The sequence below is a fragment of the Suricata suricatta genome, chromosome 14 (assembly GCF_006229205.1).
Source record: "Suricata suricatta isolate VVHF042 chromosome 14, meerkat_22Aug2017_6uvM2_HiC, whole genome shotgun sequence".
NCBI classification, from domain to species: domain Eukaryota; kingdom Metazoa; phylum Chordata; class Mammalia; order Carnivora; family Herpestidae; genus Suricata; species Suricata suricatta.
The window spans coordinates 70,420,321-70,431,386 of NC_043713.1; the positions used below are offsets into that span (position 1 = coordinate 70,420,321).

The 11,066-nt window shown below is 47.9% G+C and overlaps 1 protein-coding gene, 1 long non-coding RNA gene and 2 gene segments (V, D, J or C); 3 read left to right on the top strand and 1 right to left on the bottom strand.

Annotated features, from left to right (window-relative positions):
• Window positions 1-11,066, top strand: part of LOC115277666 — an 869,742-nt gene that overhangs the window by 684,149 nt on the left and 174,527 nt on the right.
• Window positions 1-11,066, top strand: part of LOC115277665 (immunoglobulin lambda-1 light chain-like) — a 653,789-nt gene that overhangs the window by 494,348 nt on the left and 148,375 nt on the right. The gene's annotated exons all lie outside the window — the stretch shown is intronic.
• Window positions 5,149-5,978, top strand: LOC115277680. The segment is given in 2 exon segments: window positions 5,149-5,536; window positions 5,692-5,978. Coding segments are annotated over 2 exon segments (237 nt in total).
• LOC115277685 overlaps window positions 5,669-11,066 on the bottom strand; it is a 20,183-nt gene continuing 14,785 nt past the window's right edge. Inside the window, exons 3-4 of the long non-coding RNA XR_003902474.1 lie at window positions 9,248-9,328; window positions 5,669-5,769 (exon numbers count right to left, since the gene is read on the bottom strand). This is a non-coding gene — a long non-coding RNA (uncharacterized LOC115277685). The remainder of the gene's footprint in view (window positions 5,770-9,247; window positions 9,329-11,066) is intronic.

The following is an 11,066-nucleotide window of genomic DNA, read 5'->3' on the forward strand; positions in this document are numbered from 1 at the left end:
AAAAAAAAAAGAAATAGCACAGACACCACCTTAGCCCCCACTTAGGAGTCTTTCATCTGCAACAACTGTCCTACCACTGCCCCAAATCCCATCTCCTTCACCGGCAGGTCTGGTCCTTAGCTCAGGTCTGACACACAGGTAGTCATCCCCACCCCAATGCTGACCCTGTTTGTTGGCTTCATCTGCATTTCATCCATCCCTGGCACTCTGAGGGGAGAGATCTTTTCCAACAATTGAATAAATCTGTCATTAAATATATTCTATTCATGAGTTTTTGACTTGTGATTTTGAAATACATTTTGAGAGCAATTTCATAAGGTCAAAATGGCAGGTGATGAATTAATTAAGGAGGAAAAGCACAAGTTTGCCCTTGTAGACTTCTGCCTTGAACCAGGGCAATACCTCCATGGAGTAGGGAGACACAGAACTAAGAATCATTTTCTCCTCACAAAAGCATGGCATGTATGATTGGAATTTAGTCTAAAATATAGCTATTCACCCAATGAGTCAGAAGGATGATGTCTGGTTTGAATCTCACTGACAGAAATCGCATTTCCAGGGATTTTTCATGTTTGGATCACAAAAGCTTCCCTCTAGGGTATTATAATCTAGGTATTCTTGCCAAGCCTTTCCTATCAACATGACAGATGACTGGACTGGCATGTTCCAGCCTTCAGATCATTCCATGGCCATGTTCAGCAACACACCCCTGCCAGACACACCCCCTGCCAGAACTGAGAGGAAGAAGCTGTCTCCTTTAGAACCTGGAACATTCTGGCTGAGGGTGTCCAACATCCCCTCTCAGCCCAGCACCTTTCCTCACCTGGTGCAGGTGACTTTTGCTTCATTGCACCTGCCAGCGTCTTCTCATCTCTTTTTCTCAGGAATGAGGACCTGCAGTCATCTCCCTGCCTCCCTTACCGCTCAAGTGCACCCCTCACTCATGTCCCTGCTCATTTCAGACAATCTGTGAGGTGTTGGGAAAGCAGTGACAGGTTACCCACGTGGGACTTCAGATAGGGAACCAGCTCCAGAGGCACATGTATCACCCTAGTCTGCCTGTGGCTTCAGATTGTTTGGAGGCATGGGGAGGGACAGTATCCACTGCCCTCAGTGGCCTCAGCCCCCACTGGGAAGACTCAAGCAACTTGGTCCTATGTTGGCTTCTTCACCTTGGAGGTCCCTCAGTGTGCCTACCAGCTGCCAAGAGAAATTGACTTACTACCTGGAAATGGCCTCTTACCGCACCTCATCACACCCTCTGTCCGCAGAATGTTCATGGCAGCAGAAGCCCCCCACTGGCCATGAACTCAGGTGGAATCCCTGGTCCCTCTGGTTTGTCCTGTTCTTTCAGATCCTTTAACCACCCTGCCTGCCCCTCCTCCACTGTACCACCTTGGCTTTTTCTGCACACATCTCACCTCTTGTTACTTTTCCCATCTTGTGCAACTCCAGAGTCCCTGTGCAATACAATCTGTGTCCTGTTCATGCAGAATTCCCATGATGCAGTGTGTGCTGGACTAAGAAATGGGCAGAAGACATAAACAGACACTTCTCCAAAGAGGACATCTAGATGGCCAACATGCACATGAAATGATGCTCAACATCACTCATCATCAGGGAAACACAAATCAAAACCACACTGAGATACTATCTCATGCCAGTCAGAGTGGCTAAAATGAAAAACTCAAGAGATCTTAGATGCTGGCAAGGGTGTGGAGAGATGGGCACCCTCCTACACTGTTGGTGGCAATGTAAACTGGTGCAGCCGCTCTGGAAAACAGTGTGGAGGTTCCTCAAAAAACTATCCATAGAACTCCCTTATGACCCAGCAATAGCCCTGCTAGGGATCTACTAAAGGGATACAGAAGTGCTGATGCATAGGGGCACATGTACCACAATGTGCATGCAGCACTGTCAACAATAGCAAAAACATGGGAAAAGCCTAAATGTCCATCACCTGATGAATGGATCAAGAAGATGTGGTATATATACACAATGGAGTACTACATGGCAATGAGAGGGAATGAAATCTGGCCATTTGTAGGAAAGTGGATGGACCTTGAGGGTGTCATGCTAAGCGAAATAAGTCAGGCAGAGAAGGACAGATACCATATGTTTGCACCCATAGGTCTAACAAGAGAGCAGGAGAAACCTAATGGAGGACCAGGGGGAGGGGAAGAGGGAAAGAGAGTTGGGGAGAGAGAGGGATGCAAAACCTGAGAGACTATTGAATGCTGAAAAGGAACCAAGAGTTGAAGGAAGAGGGGGAGGGGAGAAAGAGGTGGTGGTAATGGAGGAGGCACTTGTGGGGAAGAGCACGGGGTGTTATATGGAAACCAATTTGACAATAAACTATTTAAAAAAAAGAAATAGGTAGAATTAAAAAAATTATGTTGCATGTATTTTATACACACAGACAAACACACGAACAGGAAAGAAATATTCATAGAGCACGTTTATTCAAAAACTGATACAGAAATGCCTTTTACCTATCCCTCCTTTCCTCCTGATTTTACAAATTTATAAATCCAGAGGGACAAGAGCTCCTCCATGTGAACCAGATCCATGAAGCCCACCCAGATGCACAGAGACTCTCTCCTCCAGCCTGAGAAGGAGCATTGTGACGGGGAACTCTGAGGGCAGGAGGGAGGCTTGAGGTGACCAGTCTCAGCTGTGGGCTCAGGAGACAGGACTCTGAGGTCCATCCCACCATGGCCTGCACCCTCTCCTCTTCCCACTCTTCACTCTCTGCCCGGGTGCTGTCACAGTCTCAGTCCTCACAGGACCCTGAGCATAACCCTGACCCTGAGGACAGCCCAGGGGTGCAGTGCAGGTGGGATCACTGAGAATGTGCCCTGCAATCTTCTGATCCTGCAAGCCCTGTACTCCATGATTCACCTAGGCAGCCCCCTAGCAGAGTGGTCTCATGGCCCTGCCACTACCATATGCCCAGGAGAGAGAGGGCCCAGCAATAATGAGGAGCAAGCCCAGCATCACCCAGGCCAGGCCCCACACCGCCAAATCCACCATCCTCACAGATTCTCCAGGTCTGACCTGGGACACAACCACACTGAACCCCACCACAGCAAGGCGAGGGGTCCCTTATAGGCTGGGTCAGAACGGGGAGGGCAGGGGGTCCAGGACACAAGCCCTGCTGCCTAGCTTGACCTCATCCTCCCTCCCACACCCTCTGGTCAAACTCTGACCCAAAGGGCCAAGGGTCTCAATCCAGGACACCTGGGTTCCCCTCCTGGCCTCAGCTCACTTTTTTCTGTGTATCTGGGAACCTAGTCTCTCTGGGCTTCAGCTCTATGGGCTGTGAAAATGAGGATGCTTACACTGATGTTAGAAACGCTTTTCTCTTTTATGTTAAATGATACAAAACATTTTAATGGATTTATTCATTAAAAGAGACTTTTTGGGATCTCCGTGAGTAAGAGATGGTTTGGGAGTCTCTTGTGATCCTCTGCAGAAATACATGCAAAGGACTTACCAATGTGATCTCTATGTTGTGAAATTGAAGAACCAGGTCTGAATTAGCAGATTCCCAATGTCCTCTCAAACCGCCACTGGGCTTATGCAGAAATCTTCAGACCCTCAAATCCATGATATGTGGGTTGGGATAAAAATGTCAGTAGAAATAATAATAACAATAAAGTTTTAAGTGCACAAACAAAACTTTACGCCAGGGGTATCACTTGATCCTGCTGATGGAAATCTGCACTAAGTGGGTTGGGGAAGCATTAGCTTTGACACTTACCACAGGAATCTGGTGACTATGGGACATCACACAGGTTTCTCTGGACACTGACTCGTTTCAAATGCACTACACTGTCCCCTGTACTCTACATTTTGTGAGAAGACAGTGGACTAGTCCAGGTCATTTCAACCCAGAGACAAGTACAGGAATTGCACCTGTCCTGCCTCCTGCACGGTGTAAATGTCCTGACATGTGTTTTCTGAGCTGGGGGAGCAGTGGAGCAACTGTCTCAGGGAGGTTGGGTTACCTGGTCCCCACACTTTATACTGTGACAGGTGCTGTGGGATGACCTGCAGGAGGGAAGCTCCTGGTCTGAGGCCTCCTCCACCAGCAGGGGGCAGCAGAGCTGCAGCAGGAGCAGCAGGCCAGAGGCTGGGGCTGCCCAGGTAGAGCCTCACAGGTAGAGCCGACCTGGGGGCTAGCAGGTACTCAGGGTTCAGTCCTCACAAGATATCTAGACAACCTGGCCTGTCTTCACAGGATACAGGGACAATCCTTGTTTTGAGAACCTGACACACTGTGACACCCAAGGCACTGACAGAATTGCTGACAAGGTGAATTCCTCACCTGGGAAATGCAGGTCACCTCCCTGCCCACCAGTGTTCCCAGGGAGCTGACTCATCTGTGATAGACATATCCAGAACACCCTGACCACTCACCCTCTGCCTCTCTTTCTCTAACAGCAAGCACGCCCAAACTCAAGACTCCAGCTTCTGAGCTCAGAGGTATTTTGAGGGGCTGGATACCAAGCATTAGGAGTCCCTGGGCCCTGGCAGGAGCATCCACAGTGTCTCTGTGAGGCTGTTTCCAGAGTGAGGTGCATTCTAAATACCTGAAAGCTCTGGTCCTTGAGCTGTCCTGGTTCAGTGACAGGATCCTGCTCCCTGCAAGGACCCTGGCTCTGACTACAAAGCTCACCCATGTGGGAAGACAACCATGGGGACCCTAACAAAACGTGGTGCTTCGTGGTGGCTTTTTACGTCAGGGATGGCTTCCCACTCAATTTGTACTATTTCATCTAACACTGATGAAAAACATAAAAGAAGAGTAGACAATGGGAATTGCTCCCCTGCTGAAGAATGAGGAATGTCAGAGAGATGGAGTTACCACGTGACAATAGACTGGAAGGTGTGATGAATCTCCAATGGCAGGTGCTTGACGAACAAGTGGACTCCTACAGACAAAATGATGAACCAACATTCTAATTAGAAAGCTCCACATTCTCAAGACATGCCAAGGATGGGATGACAGTGCCTCTCAGGATGCAGTGGGGACAGGAAGGAGTAGTAGGAAGGTAATGAGGCCATAGGACCTTCTTGCCCTGAATCAGTTGTTGTCTGTATCTCTCCGAGGGCCCAGCCTAGCCCCACAGCCAGGCTCCTGAAAGACCACAGAGGGAGCCCAGGACAGGCTCCAAGCAAAATGGCTTCAGACCATTGTCATGGGGTCTGATGACATGAATGTGACTGTGATCCCAGACCCTGAAGGCTAAGGCTGGTGGTCTGACCTGAGAGCTCTTTGGAGGAAACTGGGGGCTCCCCTCTTCCTTTTCAGTCACATGTTCTGTCCTCACAAGTAGTTTATCAGTTAGGAGCCCTAGAGGTGGAGGAGATTTGCATAACTACTAACAATCACAGTCCCAGGGGCCTGCAAGGGAATAAGAGAGGCTGGGCTGGAGCCCAGCAGTGCTGTGGGTGTCAAGACACAGAGCTCTGGGAGTCTCCACCATGGCCTGGACCCCTCTCCTGCTCCCCCTCCTCACTCTGTGCACAGGTGCTGTTCCCAGACCCTCTGCCCATGCCCAGGCCCCACAGGACCTGAGCTGTACCTGAACCTAACCCTGCATTCAGACTGGCACAATCTCATTATGGAGTCCCTGAAATGAAGCCCTCAACATGACACCAACACTTCCTTCTCTGTTTTTTCAGGATCCATTGCCTCCAGTGTGGTGACTCAGCTGCCCATGGTATCTCCGGCACTGGGACAGATGGCTACAATCAGCTGCTCTGGAGATATGATGGAGAAAAAATATACAAATTGGCACCAGCAGAAACCAGGCCCAGCCCCCGAGCAGGTCATTTATGAGGATACTAAACGTCTCTCAGGGATCCCTGACTGATTCTCTGGCTCCAGTTCAGGCAAAACAGTCACCCTGACCATCAATGGGGCCTGGCCCAAGACGAGGCTGACTATTACTGTCAGTCCTATGACATCAATAGTGATGCTCACAGTGACACAGGCAGATGGGGAAGTGAGACACAAACCTTCCCTATCTGTGTCACACTCTCCTCCAGCCCCAGGATCACTGTGCATAAAACTATCAGTAGGCCTGGCCCAGGTCCCCCAATGTGAGGCCTGGAGTTCGTCTCCTTCCTCCCAACCCACCGGACAGGCTCTGCACAGTGTGGATGAGCAGGGGATTTGTACACAGGTATTAGAACTAGATTTCCTCTGTTACTGTGGGGGAATGAATGCCTGAGCATTGAGGAGCAGCTATGGATGACATTTCTCAAAGAAAAAAATCTTTAAAACTTCTATAAAGAAATATTCTGACATTTGAAAAAACACGAATAGATCGACGGCAGATATGATCCTGCCAAAGAAGAGAATAGTGAATTTGATATCATAACCATAGAAAGTATTCAAAATGAAACACCTAAAAATATTAATGAGTTCAGTGTTTGTAGGACAACTTCATACCACCAGGAGAGTGTGTCTTGCAGGAACAGAGGGAGAACAGGGAAGGAACTGATGGAGAATAACAAAAAATAGTCTGCAAAAAGTTTCAAATTTGGTGAAACACATGAACCATTGTATCCAAGAAGCTCAACAAATCTGAGGCACAGAGAACGTGAAAGACAGCCACACACACATCATAATGAATTTGATGCAAATGAGTGAAGCAGACACTCTCACAGCAGAGAGAAGACGTGTTTCCTACTAGGAACCAGCTTCTTGGTGGGAGCACATTTCTCATTACAGCCACGGAAGCAAGGGAACTGGGAAGCAATGTCTTCACAATCCTCATAGAAAATACTTGTCAACTTTGGTTTTTCCCCAGGAAAAATCTCATTGAAGAGGAAAGACAAACAGCCTTTCTCAAACTGCAAACCTTACCGAACTGGTCACCTGCAGACCCTCACATAAGCAACAGTCAAAGATGCCACTTGGACAGTGGGAAAGGGAGACAGAAGGAAATGAGCAGCTACACAAAGATATAAAAAGACATCAGAATTTATAACTACATGATAAATATGCTAATAATGTTATTGGTTAATGTCTATAAAAGCCAAATGCTTAAAGAAAACAATGGCTATACAAATAAAACATATGACAATGAAAGCGAAAATAATTAGGGAGATGAGACCACGTTAGGACGTCCTTATCCTGTATGTGAGTGACGCCATGTCACTGGGATATACTTTGATAAGGCAGCAGGTGAGGACTGTCAACCCTAAAGAGACCACTAAAGTAAAACCATTTTAACAACAAAGAGTTCTAGCTAGTAAGGTGCCTTACTTAGTATTGTCTGGAGAATACAAATCCAATAAAGAACGTGTGTCTGTAGGTGTCTGTGTATATTTATCTGTGATGCACAGACAGACAGAGACAGTGGGGGAGGCAATGACATTGAGAAACAGCTCACACAGCCATGGGGTGGCAGGTCTGGAAGCTGCAGGAATGCCACATTCCATGTGGCTGGTGAAATAGTCTATTCTTTAATTTTTTCTACATCATTCCAGGATCTAGAATCTGAATTGAGGTAACCTGACCAGAGCAGGACGCTTAAGAACCATGTCCTAGGGTGACATGAGGAGATAAACAGAAGAAGTGGTATATTCTACAGTCACCTAGACACCCAGCTTGTGAAGCTCAGTGAGCCCACCGTCGCCTGGGAGGATGTGGGTCTTCCCAAGATGCAGCTGCAGCTGCAGCAGGTGGGTGTGGGGCTGGGTTCCATGTGGAACAGCTCCCAGGTGGGCATGCGTTGCTCCTAGCCCCAGGACCACACGCTGCGTGGTCTCACTCCTGCTCCCCTGCTGCTCCCAGCACAGTGGCAGAGTTGCAGGGCTATTTTGACTATTGGGATTGTAGTTGAGTTTTATGGCTTATAGTAAAGACTTAGGGTGTCATTAAAGTACCACATGGGCCCCACATGTAGTCACATGTTACTCAGGAGGGGAGACAGCTGTCTCAGCACACTCTTATGAGACTTCCTCTTCTCCTTGGGTCCAGGCAGCCTGCATGGACCCTGGGGCTGTGTCACCTCTGGTTGCATGGGGCATCCCCCCATGCTGAAGAGCTACCTGAGGCCCTGTGAAGAGGGACCAGGCTCCTGCTGCCCCAGGCTCTTCTTAGATTTCACAAAAACTGTGGAGGAAGTGCAGACCATCTTGGGTCTGACCTGGGGACATTCTCCTGGTACCTCTGTCCTTCCAATGCCCCAAATGGTTTGATCTTTAGCTCAGTTGTGACCCACATGGCCTCACAGCCACCCAAGGCTGACCCTCTGTGTTGGCTACATTTGCATTCAGGCCCCAACTGTCCCTCTGAGGGAGGAGACCTTTTCCAAGACAGGAATAATTTTTATTCATAAATTGAATTCTCTTCATGAATCTTTGACTTGTATTTTTGAAACTAATTTTTAGAGCACTTGTGAGGTCAAAACAACAGATGAGGAATTTAGTAAGAGGAAAAAGCATATGCTTCCCATATTTCCACTCCAATTTGGAGTCAGAGCGATACCTTCATGGGAGTGGGGAGGCACAGAACAGAAAATCCTGTTTTCCTCACCAAAGCATGGCAAGCGCAATTGGAATATTTCATCAGAAATATTGACCCGATGACTGATTGACCTGATGAACTAAAAAGATGATCTTTCGTGGAAATCCCTATGACCAAAATAGTACTTTCAGGGATTTTTCAGGTGAAAGGATCATGAAAAGATCACTCTACAAAATTATTATCTGGAGATTCCCACCCTGGATTTCTCAACAACATAACAATGAATGGGTTGGCACCACCATCACCCTTGTGTCCCGTTGGCCCCATTGCCAAATGCAGCAACACCCAGCCCAGGCAGCTGCCAGAACTGAGAGGAAGGAGCTGTTTCCTTCAGAACCCGGAACATTCTGGTTGAGGTTGTCCCACATCCCCTCTTAGCCTGGGACGTCTTCCTTACCTGATGCAGGTGACTGTTGCTGCCTTGAACTTGCTGGCTTCTAATCTTCTCTCTCCGTCTCAGGGACTGGAGATGTGCTCCTAGCCTCCTGTCCCTACCAGATGCACCCCAATACCACATTCCTACTCAGCCAGTCTTTATGGTGTTGGGGAGAGCAGTGACAGGTCATCCATGTGGGACCCCAGACTAATGGCCAGCCAGAAGCACATTTGGCATCTTAGTTTCCCTGTGACTTTAGGTGGGTAAGGGGGGTATGCGAGGGATAATAACCACTGCCCTAAGTGACTTCAATACCTACGTACATGGGAAGATCCCGTCACTGAGTGCATCTATGGCAGACTTGTTCCTACATCAGTAGTTTCCTCCTCTCAATGTGCCAGCAGCTGCCAAGAGAATGTGACTAATTACCTGGAAATAGACTGTTACAACTCCTGGCCATGCCCTCTTGTCCAGAATGTTCACCTCAGGAGAAAACTCCATAAAATGCTGTATATGGGTTTGAATACCAGGTCCCTCCATTTTGTCCTGGTCTATCAGATCACCTACCCCACCCAGACTCTACCTGAAAGGATAACCGGGCTCTTCCCACACACATTTCACAGGAGGATCAGTCTTGATTCCTAAATCAACAGGAATCTGGTGGCTAAAGGACATCATGCAGTTTTCTTTTGACAATAACCCTTTTCAAATGCACTACACTTTACCCTGCACACTCCTTTTTATCAGAACTATGGACTAGGACAGGACATTTCGACCCTGGGACAATTACAAGAATCACATCTGTCCTGCCTCCTGTTCCAGGATGTTACCTGTGTGTGCTGTGCTGGGCTTATAGAGCATGGGGGTAGCTGTCAGAGGGAGAATGGTAACCTTGGTCCACATACTTTCTCAGGTGACATGTGCTCTGGGATGACCCCCAGGAGGGAAGTTCCTGGTCTGAGCTTCATCCACCAGCAGGGGGCAGCAGAGCTGCAGCAAGAGCAGTGGGCGAGAATCTGGGACTGCCCAGGTGGAGTCTCACAAAAACATCAGGCCTGGGGGTCAGCAGCTGTCCGAGGTTCAGTCATCAGAAGGAAGTGGGGATGATCCATTGTATCTTTTCAGGCTGCAGGGACAATGTTCTGCAGGTCAGACTCTCACACAGAGACATCCAGGACACTGACAGGAGTCCTGACACAGATGACCTCATCTGTCCCCTCACTGTCCAACAGAAGTCCAGGGAGCTGACTCTTCTGTGTGCACGTCCAGAGTGTATATGTATGAATGTGTATAAATATATGATATGAAGGTATGTGTAACAGGAATTTGATGTCATGTGGACCATACACACATGGGTGAGCTGCAGATAAGCCACAGTGACTGTCAGCTACAGAAGGTCTCCTGCTTCCCTTTCACTTCGTAGGGAAGGTCACATAGGGACTTCTCTTGTGATTCTGCTTATCTGGAAACATCCAGCAATAAGAATTCTAATATATCCCTCCTGCCCCTGAAGTTATAATATAAGAAAAGAATCATCTTGGAACTCAATGAGTTGTGAATCACAGACTCCTAAGGTCCTCACTGTCCCTGCATCCTCAGACAATCCAGACGCTTCTCCACAGGGACTGACTCCAAACACTCTTTAGTTCTTGTCCCTTCTTTCCATTCTGACAGCAGCTCTGACGTCACCTCTGCAGAGAGGCCTTTTCCAGTCTCTCACCACACAGCACCTGCCTATCATCTTGTCTGAGTGTCATTCATTATCTGCACATCACCCACATGACACATGTTCTCCTAACACTCTATTTATTAATTGATTGTTCTTTGCTCATTATTATCCTAACTGTTCATGAATACTCTGGTTTCTCGTCAGATAGTATAAACCTTTTGCATTTTACTAATTGGTTACAAAGCTCTTAATGCAATTCATGCTCAGCTCAAATAGAGGCATGAACATTCAGGTGCTTATTTTTATCCCACAGAAACAACTCTGAAGTCACATGGCATTCTCTAGGTAGTCAGCCATTGCATGAGATCTCACATCTTCTCACTTTCTGTCCCACCATCACCACCATGGAGGCTTTGCTGTTCACTCTTGTTGACAACAGAACTCGGGATGGCTGCTGCTGCTCCAGCGATCAC